The sequence below is a fragment of the Salvelinus namaycush genome, chromosome 33, assembly GCF_016432855.1.
Source record: "Salvelinus namaycush isolate Seneca chromosome 33, SaNama_1.0, whole genome shotgun sequence".
NCBI lineage: Eukaryota > Metazoa > Chordata > Actinopteri > Salmoniformes > Salmonidae > Salvelinus > Salvelinus namaycush.
The window spans coordinates 28,989,313-29,001,349 of record NC_052339.1 but is presented as its reverse complement, the minus strand read 5'-3'; the positions used below and the strand labels follow the sequence as shown (position 1 = coordinate 29,001,349).

The following is a 12,037-nucleotide window of genomic DNA, read 5'->3' as shown; positions in this document are numbered from 1 at the left end:
TTCTAAGATTTGAGGACATTGGGGCCTTAGATCCTAGTGGGGGGGGGGGGTCTGTAGGGATTCTCGCCAGAAGAAGAACATTTGAATTTGAACAGCTAAATGCATCGATCTAGTACACTTTGAGATGAACATTGAGAGATGAGATCAAATAAATATATGTGTGAGTGTGTGAGCAGTCCACAAACTCACTCATTAATATCCCGGGCTAAGGTTAAACAGTCAAGCCCGGATGTACAAAGGCAAATTCCACCATACGTATAGCCAGGCTTAATCCTGCCTGATAAGTGGTAGGCCTACAATTCAACTGTCACTCTCTTTAAACAACTTTTTCTCTAAGTGGTTGAATATAGTTTGTCATTCCAGTTACTTAGTAGAAATAATATTATTCTGTTACACGCCATTCGGAAAGACCGTAGAAAAGTGTGTACAACTTGGACAGTGTTCAGCATGTAGATCTCAAGCAAGAACACCACCCCTCTGAAATAGGCTGCGTTCACACAGGCAGCCCAATTTGGATATTTTTTCCACTAATTGGTCTTTTGACCAGTCACATCAGATCTTTTCCCGAGCTGATTTGATTGGGCAAAAGACCAATTAGTTTGAAAAAATATCAGAATTGAGCTGCCTGTCTAAAATCAGCCATAGAAGATAGGAAAATAACCCTTTCCAAAATGCAAGAGTGCATTCAGCTATTACAAAAATGTACATCACATTGTTACAAATAATTCTAACCGATTATACTTTTACTGTAATAATACAATGCCCTCTAATAAAATGCCATAGGCTACTACATATTTATACAATACCTTTAATAATATGTACTACAAAATTAAATCCAATGCCATATAACATAGGCTGCATATACACAGGCAAGCCAATTCTGATCTTTTACTCACTAATTGGTCTTTTGACAAATCAGATCAGTTTTTTGCCACTAACTGGCAAAATAACCAAATTGGGCTGCCTGTGTAAACACAGCCTAAGAGCTCAATTCAATTCGTAGCGCAGAAGATCTGCATTGTAGCGCAGTTGAAATCTAAAGGTAATTTCTGATTGAGCCGACATGCTTATGTAGCGTTTACTGTGAAGGAATGCAGAAAATTTGCCTTTAAAGGTGAATCGCGCTGTAACGCTTGATCTTGAGCCCTTAGGCTGCGTTTACACAGACAGCTCAGTTCTGATAATTTTTTCCCACTAAATGGTATTTTGGCAAATCAGATCAGCTCTTTTGCTAGTAATTGTAAATGCAGACTTAATGTCTGAAAAGGGAGAAACTGTCACGCCCTGACCTTAGAGATCCTTTTTATGTCTCTATTTTGGTTTGGTCAGGGCGTGAGTTGGGGTGGGCATTCTATGTTTTGTGTTTCTATGATTTCCTATTTCTATGTTTTGGCCGGGTATGGTTCTCAATCAGGGACAGCTGTCTATCGTTGTCTCTGATTGAGAACCATACTTAGGTAGCTCTTTTTTCCACCTGTGTTTGTGGCAAGTTGACTTGTTTAAGGCACATAGCCTTTGAGCTTCACGGTTTGTTTGTTGTGTTTATGGTTTTGTTCGGCGTCTTGGTTAATAAAGGAACATGTACGCTCACCACGCTGCACCTTAGTCCTCTTTTTTCAACAGCCGTGACAGAAACAGAAAGGATGTATTTTCTGAGTTTTGAAACAGGACAATTCCGTCTACACCGGGCTCGGCCCAAAACGTGGCCACTATGTGGGGAACAGGATTTGAGACATGAGTCACAACCATTGTCTTTATTCAGGCCTCAACAAATCGATTTTTCGGTCTGTTTTCTCATATACAACTACAGTAACACACACACATATACACACACACATACATACACAGCTGAAGTCGGAAGTTTACATACACCTTAGCCAAATACATTTAAACTCCGTTTTCACAATTCCTGACATTTAATCCTAGTAAAAAATTCCCTGTCTTAGGTCAGTTAGGATCACCACTTTATTTTAAGAATGTGAAATGTCAGAATAATAGTAGAGAATTATTTCTTTCAGCTTTTATTGCTTTCATCACATTCCCAGTGGGTCAGAAATGTACATACACTCAATTAGTATTTGGTAGCATTGCCTTTAGATTTTTTGTTTAACTTGGGTCAAACATTTCAGGTAGCCTTCCACAAGCTTCCACAAGTTGGGTGAAGTTTGGCCCATTCCTCCTGACAGAGCTGGTGTAACTCAGTCAGGTTTGTAGGCCTCCTTGCTCGCACACACTTTTTCAGTTCTGCCCACAAATTTTCTATAGGATTGAGGTCAGGGCTTTGTGATTGCCACTGCAATACCTTGACTTTGTTGTCCTTAAGGCATTTTGCCACAACTTTGGAAGTATGCTTGGGGTCATTGTCCATTTGGAAGACCCATTTAGCTTTAACTTCCTGACTGATGTCTTGAGATGTTGCTTCAATATATCCACATAATTTTCATTCCTCATAATGCCATCTATTTTGTGAAGTGCACCAGTCCCTCCTGCAGCAAAGCACTCCTACAACATGATGCTGCCACCACCGTGCTTCACGGTTGGGATGGTGTTCTTCGGCTTGCAAGCATCCCCCTTTTTCCTCCAAGCATAACGATGGTCATTATGGCCAAACAGTTCTATTTTTGTTTCATCAGACCAGAGGACATTTCTCCAAAAACTACGATCTTTGTCCCCTTGTGCAGTTGCAAACCGTAGTCTGGCTTTTTTATGGCAGTTTTAGAGCAGTGGCTTCTTCCTTTCTGAGCAGCCTTTCAGGTAATGTCGATATAGGACTCGTTTTACTGTGGATATAGATACTTTTGTACCCGTTTCCTCCAGCATCTTCACAAGGTCCTTTGCTGTTGTTCTGTGATTGATTTGCACCTTTCGCACCAAAGTACGTTCATCTCTAGGAGACAGAACACATCTCCTTCCTGAGCGGTATGATGGTTGCATGGTCCCATGGTGTTTATACTTGCGTACTATTGTTTGTACAGATGAATGTGGTACCTTCAGGCATTTGGAAATTGCTCCCAAGGATGAACCAGACTTGTGGAGGTCTACAATTTTTTTTTCTGAGGTTTTGGCTGATTTATTTTGATTTTTGCATGATGTCAAGCAAGGGGGCACTCAGTTTGAAAGTAGGCCTTGAAATATATCCACAGGTAAACCTCCAATTGACTCAAATTATGTCAATTAGCCTATCAGAAGCTTCTAAAGCCATGGCATTTTCTGGAATTTTCAAGCTGTTTAAAGGCAGAGTCAACTTAGTGTATGTAAACCTCTGACCCACTGGAATTGTGATACAGTGAATTACAAGTGAAATTATCTGTCTGTAAACAACTGCTGTAAAAAATAATTGTGTCATGCACAAAGTAGATGTCCTAACCGACTTGCCAAAACTATAGTTTGTTAACAAGAAATTTGTGGAGTGGTTGAAAAACAAGTTTTAATGACTCCAACCTAAGTGTATGTAAACTTCTGACTTCAACTGTAGTAGTAATGCTCTTTACATATTGCAATCTAAATAGTGAGAATAGAATAACTGTAAAAAAATCTTGCCAAATATCAAATAGTATGCACTGTATAGACAAAAATGCTGTTGGCCAAAGCCAAGTCGTGCACTATATCCACAATGTATTTAGTGCACTACATGAGGACTAGGGGGCCATTTGAGATGCAGCCTAGTGTCGTGTGTTCACTCCCAGGTGATGGCCAGCATCTTGCAGCTCAGCTCCCACAGTTTATGGGCCAAGTCGTCATCAGAAGCTGTCCTGGAGCACCTTGCAGGCGCACAGTCGCTGTTCACACACAAACACAATGAGTGTCAATGAGCAGATATACAATAACTTACCTGGTTAACGCTGTGTACCACTAAGTTACCCTTTCACAAAATCAAACCGTATGTGTGTACCTGTAGTATCCTCCACTTTCCTTCTCCAGTCCTGGCTCCACAGCACAGTATATGGAGGTCTGAGCTCCCTCGACAGAGGACTTAGTGAACGGCCGGAACACCTTGACCGCTACCTGGACACGACTGTTCAGGTGTCTCCATAGTTCTGACTGGACCACGCCCGGGTGGAGGGAGAACACACTCACACCGGTGCCTGCACACAACACACACAAGCTGGACGCTCAGTCATGTCATGATGACTAGTAGGAACAAGTTGCTTCTAGCCACAGTTACAGGGTGAGATATTTGATCAATCTTAGGTTTGTAGGTACACAGGATTATCCATAGATCCTCTAATTCTGAATAGCTAACAGATGGTTTGAGAGAGTCTTAAAGTTGGAGAAACTAACATGCAGTGGCCTAAATTAACAAAGTCCTTTTCAGAGTTCCCGGAGGGTGCTTTGGAGCGAAAACATGACATGGTCTATTTGAGGATCTTAACAGGACGATGTATATGTGTGAGACAGTACAGTATCCTGTTATTAAAACACACACACACAGGTGACTACATAAAACATCTTGTGGAGATTGTAAAAAAAAAGGAAATCTTTTGAGTCAACTCCCATTCTCTCCAAGAAACATTCAGTTCTAGACCAGTTCGGCTATGGCTGTCGAGGGCAGCTCTTACCCTGCAGTCGTTTGGCCAGTGAACGTGTGCAGAGGACATTGGCCAGTTTGCTCTGTCCATAGGCCTTGACCTGGTCGTAGCTCTTCTCACTGTTGATGTCATCCAGTCTCATGCTGGTCCAGGTGTGAGCCACTGACGACACGTTAACGATGCGGGCTGGCGCCGAGCGCTTGATCAGGTCCACCAACAGGTAGGTCAACAGGAAGTGACCTACAGGAAGTCAGGGGTTAGGGACAGGTCAGGGAAGGGTCAATGAGCTGTGTGTGTGTGTTATTTCTGGCAAATGTGCATGTTGTCAGGGTGTGTGTGTGTGTGTGTGTGTGTGTGTGTGTGTGTGTGTGTGTGTGTGTGTGTGTGTGTGTGTGTGTGTGTGTGTGTGTGTGTGTGTGTGTGTGTGTGTGTGCATAAGAATGTTTATGTTATCTGTAAAACTGGTAATGAACTGTCCTTAAATTATGTTCTCTTCAGTATGAATAGTTCAACAATGTGTGTATCTTTACGGATCCAGGAAGTATGGCGAGAATTCTAACTGTTTTTAAGAGAAACTGTACTTCAGCAAAAGTCAGACTCACTTCTATCCAAATCAGATTGAATTTCCGCCCTAATCCGTGACTGGCTAATAGCCTTACTGCCGGAGCTCAGGTTAAGACAGAGAGCAATTACTACATCCACGTAAGCCAGCCGCTAATTAGTTCTACATTTAGGAAGGAAATAGGGGCTAATATGCTGATTTACCATCTTAGCCTGCTTTTCAATCAGCTGTAAATGTAGTCTATCCATGCTACCGATTTTAACGCCAAATACGTGTTTTTATAATTAACATGCCTGCACTGATTTAATCTAGCTAATCTGATAACGCAGACGCACCGAGTTGGCCTATTATATACAGTTGAAGTCAGACGTTTAAATAAACCAAATACATCTCAACTCAGTTTTTCACAATTTCACAATATTCCAGACATTTAATCCGAGTAAACATTCCCTGTCCTAGGTCAGTTAGGATCACCACTTTATTTTAAGAGTGTGAAATGTCAGAATAATAGTAGAGAAGGATTTATTTCTGCTTTTATTTCTTTCATCACATTCCCAGTGGGTCAGAAGTTTACATACACTCAATTAGTATTTGGTAGCATTGCCTTTAAATTGTTTAACTTGGGTCAAATGTTTTGGGTAGCCTTCCACAAGCTTCCCACAATAAATTGGGGAAATTTTGGCCCATTCCTCCTGACAGAGCTGGTGTAACTGAATCAGGTTTGTAGGCCTCCTTGCTCGCACACACTTTTTCAGTTCTGCCCACAGATTTTCTATCGGATTGAGGTCAGGGCTTTGTGCTGGCCATTCCAATACCTTGACTTTGTTGTTCTTACGGCATTGTGCCACAACTTTGGAAGTATGCTTGGGGTCATTGTCCATTTGGAAGACCCATTTGCGACCAAGCTTTAACTTCCTGACTGATGTCTTGAAAGGTTGCTTCAATATATCCACATCATTTTCATTCCTCATGATGCCATCTATTTTGTGAAGTGCACCAGTCCCTCCTGCAGCAAAGCACCCCCACAACATGATGCTACCACCCCTGTGCTTCACGGTTGGGATGGTGTTCTTCGGCTAGCAAGCCTCCCCCTTTTTCCTCCAAACATAACGATGGTCATTATGGCCAAACAGTTCTATTTTTGTTTCATCAGACCAGAGGACATTTCTCCAAAAAGTACGATCTTTGTCCCCATGTGCAGTTGCAAACCGTAGTCTGGCTTCTTTATGTCGGTTTTGGAGCAGTGGCTTCTTCCTTGCTGAGCGGCCTTTCAGGTTATGTCGATGTAGGACTCGTTTTACTGTGGATATAGATACTTTTGTAACTGTTTCCTCCAGCATCTTCACAAGGTCCTTTGCTGCTGTTCTGGGATTGATTTGCAATTTTCGCACCAAAGTACGCTCATCTCTAGGAGACAGAACGTGTCTCCTTCCTGAGCGGTATGACGGCTGCGTGGTCCCATGGTGTTTATACTTGCGTACTATTGTTTGTACAGATGAACGTGGAACCTTCAGGAGTATGGAAATTGCTCCCAAGGATGAACCAGACTTGTGGAGGTCTACAATTTTTTTTCTGATGTCTTGGCTGATTTCTTTTGATTTTTGCATGATGTCAAGCAGAGGCACTGAGTTTGAAGGTAGGCCTTGAAATATATCCACAGGTACACCTCCAATTGACTCAATTTATGTAAATTAGCCTATCAGAAGCTTATAAAACCATGACACCATTTTCTGGAATTTTCTAAGCTGTTTAAAGGCACAGTCAACTTAGTGTATGTAAACTTCTGACACACTGGAATTGATATAGTGAATTATAAGTGAAATAATCTGTCTGTAAACAATTGTTGGAAAAATTACTTGTGTCATGCACACAGTAGATGTCCTAACCGACTTGCCAAAACTATAGTTCGTTAACAAGAAATGTGTGGAGTGGTTTAAAAATGAGTTTTAATGACTTCAACCTTTGTGTATGTAAACTTCCGACTTCAACTGTATATATCTTAATAACTAGTGGAACCTTAAATCGTCTATGGCCCAGGAGATTTTCCCGTTCCACTATCGGCTTGACTTACTTTGGGGAAGGGTTTAAGCTTTGGTTACACCTCAGCATTTTATGGCAAATGCATTATGAAAGGGGCTACATGAATACAAGTTGATTGATTGATTTATCTTACCAAGGTGGTTGACTCCAAACTGCATCTCGAAGCCGTCCTTGGTCTTAGAGTAGGGACACATCATGATGCCAGCGTTGTTGATCAGGATATTGACTTGCTTCTCCTCTGCAAACACCAGAAAAACTGTCACTGCAAAAGCTTTCCCTCCCTCCATCTATCTATCCATCCAGTCATTCCTATACCCTGAAGGTTATCTACCCTTGTTAACCAGCTCAGCGAACTCTCTGATAGACTTGGTGTCAGACAGATCCAGTTTGTGAACGACAATGTTTTCATTTCCACAATCTTCTGTGATCTCTTTCCTGGCGCCCTCCGCCTTCTCCATGTCTCTACACGCCATGATGATGCGAGCACCTGAGAGGGTGTTCAAAGAGGTCAGAGGTTACACAGAGGTAGGTCATAAGGTTACTAGCACACGGGAGGACAAATGTGAAAGATGTTCATTTGTGTTTAAAATCCCTGAACATCATAGGATGGATCGTTCTCAACAGTTTAACAAAATATCATAGAAATCTCTAAAAACACAAGCTTAATATCTCAGTTTACAGAATATTCAACTGTTCATTTCACAGTGTTTGTCAGTAAAGAAACAGGCAACAGTATAAACTGTGTTTCTCATCTTCACTTGGCAAACAATGGACTGTTCATCCTATTTTAATGAGCCCAGCCCTGCTGAGAGGGCCTTTGAGGGCACACACACACACACACACACACACACACACACACACACACACACACACACACACACACACACACACACACACACACACACACACACACACACACACACACACACACACACACACACACACACACACACACACACACACACAATAGCTGTGGTGGCCCAGTAATTATGGAATAGAAGACCGTCATTATTCCATGGGAGCGTTCCGTCTGGAAGCTATCAAAGTGCCTTTGTTCCCCTCTCTCCACTCCGATGTGGGAATCAAAATTGTTTCCCAAATTCCATGGCAGAGCAACCAATCATAATTAAAACACAAACGATAAACAAACAATTAAGAGGGAAGTTAGAGTTTGAGTTGAGCCAATCGCACACATAGTGATGATCCAGGGTGATTTCATGCTGATGGCGTTTATTTGACGCCGTTTATTTGTTCCACATGGGTAAGTAGTGTGTGTGTGTGTGTGTGTGTGTGTGTGTGTGTGTGTTCTGCATTGGACATTGCAACATTTTTTTAAATTATCTAGCTGTTGTTTATAGTACATAATTAACACATTTAGTTATTCTATTTTACCATCACATCAATTTCCATTGAGTTAAATTAAAATATATATTTTTAACTACATGAAAGTGAGTTGACGGACAGAGGAAGGTAACTTGAGGATTCTAGTTTCAGATCTTTAAGTTAAAGACTGTTTTTCAGTAAGCCAAGAAATAGAATGTGATGCACGCAAGGCTTTGTCTTGGCCCAGCCTGTCTAGAAAAATAAAAACAAATTGTATTGGTAATACAATTATATTGATATTTGAATATAACCACTCTCTTTCATTTATTTCCTCTAGCCTACTTGACATTGTAAAGTATGATCAATATTTCCTCATATAACAAACTACTTTAGGAAAGAAAATGACAGACGGTTATGAATCTTTCGTTCCCAACTTTAACCTCAGTTGTGAATGAGTGAAACGTCATTCTGATAAAGTCTTTTAACAGAACCCCGATGCTTGCAATACACACACACACAAACACACAGTTGTGTTTTGTAAGAGGAAGTTGGTGCCACACAGAGCTTTTCAAGTGCAGCCAACGGAACAAATCAGACCACGTACGTAGAACCAGCTTTCATCTCCCTCTGTGTGTGTGCATGCGTGTGTGTGCGTGCGTGCGTGTGTGTGCGTTCCATCGCATGCATAGGACGGATGTTTAGCGGTCTACTCTCACAATGCCCTCTCTGTCTCCACCTCTCCTGGATCCTTAATGACTGCTACTGAGAATATCATTAGGCTAAAAGGCACCCCACACACTCAGTTTAGGAAAAAAATTGTTTTGTCCCTCTTGAGACAGCATAGTAACAACATAGCCTTCCTCAAAATAGTCAGATAAGATAAATCAAGAAATCTGTAATTAATTTGGAAGTTTTTGCCAAGGAGGTCTTAGTCAGACAATTTTACATCTAACTAAGATGTTTGGTGCAGAATTTCTCAAGTGAAAGCATTTGAATGAATACTAGTCGTCTCTCGTTGAAGGACAACAAATACTTAATTGAAGAATCCTGTCCATAGTTCCAACTCCTACTAGGAGTACTACCAATCACTGGCGAAGGGTGTAGACTTGGACTTGTGTGTGTTTTTTTTGTTTAACTATCCTTGGGTACCAGAAGTCCTCACAAGGATAGTAAAACAAGGATAGTTCGTGCAAGGCGGGACATTTTGCCGGTCCTCATGAAAAAAATATGCTATTTTAGGCTTAGGGGTTAGGTTTAGGGTTAGGGTTAGGTTTAGGTTTAGGGTTAGGTTTAGGGGTTAGGGTTAGGTTTGGGGTTAGGGTTAGGGGTTAGGGGTTAGGGTTAGGGTTAGGTTTAGGGTTAGGGTTAGGGTTAGGGTTAGGGTTAGGTTTAGGGTTAGGGTTAGGGTTAGGGTTAGGTTTAGGGTTAGGTTTAGGGTTAGGGTTACATATAGGGTTTGGGGTTAACTTTTGGCTCAAGGTTAGGGTTAGGGGTTAGAAAAAATAGGATTTTGGATGGGAATCAATTCTTTGGTTCCCACAAGGATAGCAACACAAAACTGTGCGTGTGTGTGTGTGTTCTCTACCTCTCTTGGCCAGGTCCCTGGCTGTCTCTTTGCCGATTCCAGTGTTAGCTCCTGTGATGATGACAGTCTGACCGTCCAGACGCACGTCACATGACCAGCGGCCACAGAAGAAGTTCCTGACAGTCGGATACACACAGCAAGAGAGAGTCAAATACACAATCAACACAGTCAATCAACATAGTCAATCAACACAGTTGAACACAGTTGAACAAACACAGTTGAAATCGTTTGGAGGATGTGGTAAGACAGCTTATTACAGAGACAGGAAATGTGGTAATATTACAACATAACACAACAACATACAATACACATATTACACACACACCAGTGGAGGCTGCTAAGGGGAGGGCGGCTCATAATAATGGCGGGAACGGCGCAAATGGAACGGCATCAAACACCTGGAAACCATGTGTTTGATGTATTTGATACCATTCCACAGATTACGCTCCAGTCCTTATCACGAGCCCGTCCTCCCCAATTAAGGTGCCACCAACCTCCTGTGACACACACACACACACACAACATTACTGACACACAGAGCAGATAATCAGAATGTCAACTTAACTTAGATGTCAGCAAGACAGTAAATTATTAGCTACTAGTCAGAATACTAGCTTAAAACCTTTCTGGACTACCCATCCCGGATCCGGGATCATTCTCATCAGAAACGCTGACTAGCATAGACTAGCCTAGCGCCACAGGGATATCATATAATATCATTTCATGAAATCACAAGTCCAATACAGCAAATGAAAGATAAACATCTTGTGAATCCAGCCAACATGTCCGATTTTTTAAATGTTTTACAGGGAAAACACAATATATATTTATGTTAGCTCACCACAATAGCCAAACACACAACGCCATTTTTTCACCGCAAACATAGCTTTCACTAAACCCACAAATTGAGATAAAATTAATCACTAACCTTTGAACAACTTCATCAGACGACAGTCTTATAACATCATGTTATACAATACATTTATGTTTTGTTCGAAAATGTGCATATTTAGAGCTACAAATCCTGGTTTTACATTGGTGCATGATCATAAATGGCACCAAAACAGCCAGAATAATTACAGAGAGCAACGTGAAATACAGAAATACTCATCATAAAACATTTATGAAAAATACATGTTGTACAGCAAATGAAAGATAAACATCTTGTGAATCCAGCCAATATTTCCGATTTTTTAAGTGTTTTACAGCGAAAACACAACATATATTTATGTTAGCTCACCACAATAGCGCAACACACAACGCCATTTTGTCACCGCAAAGATAGCTTTCACAAAACCCACAAATAGAGATAGAATTAATCACTAACCTTTGAACAACTTCATCAGATGACAGTCTTATGACATCATGTTGTACAATACATTTATGTTTTGTTCGAAAATGTGCATATTTATAGCTACAAATCTGGGTTTTACAACGCAGCCATCGTCACAAATAACACCAAATTGTCCGGAGAAATTTTACACAGCGACGTAATCTAACCAAAAAACTCATCATAAACTTTGCTGAAAAATACATGTTGTACAGCAAATGAAAGATACACTTGTTCTTAATGCAACCGTTGTGTTAGATTAAAAAAAATAACTTTAGTACAAAGCACAGCATGCAATAATCTGAGACAGCGCTCAGCCATTCTCCGCCATGTTGGAGCCAACATATTCCACAAAAATACGAAATAACATCATAAATATTCTCTTACCTTTGATGATCTTCCATCAGAATGCAGTGCAAGGAGTCCTAGTTCCACAATAAATCGTTGTTTTGTTTTAGAATGTCCATTTCTTCTGTCGAATTAGCAACTTTGGCTAGCATGGTGGAGCGCACATGTCCATGAATGCTTGGCGCATGGAATGAAAAATTCCAAAAGTCATAATAAAAGTCAAATAAACTGGTCAAACTCAGTTGAAAATCCATCTTTATGATGTTTTTCTCATATGTATCCAATAACGTCCAAGACGGAGCATTTCGTCGTGTCTACCT

The 12,037-nt window shown here is 40.9% G+C and overlaps 1 protein-coding gene across 1 annotated transcript; it reads right to left on the bottom strand.

The window, feature by feature from the left end:
• Positions 1 to 3,676: 3,676 nt before the first annotated feature.
• LOC120028068 (retinol dehydrogenase 12-like) lies at positions 3,677 to 10,157 on the bottom strand. Its single transcript, XM_038973220.1, has 6 exons — positions 10,040 to 10,157; positions 7,463 to 7,618; positions 7,265 to 7,369; positions 4,560 to 4,769; positions 3,893 to 4,085; positions 3,677 to 3,779 (listed from the first exon to the last, which is right to left on the bottom strand). Exons 2-6 carry the CDS (start codon positions 7,602 to 7,604, stop codon positions 3,677 to 3,679), a joined length of 753 nt encoding a protein of 250 aa, XP_038829148.1. The 5' UTR covers positions 7,605 to 7,618; positions 10,040 to 10,157.
• Positions 10,158 to 12,037: the final 1,880 nt, after the last annotated feature.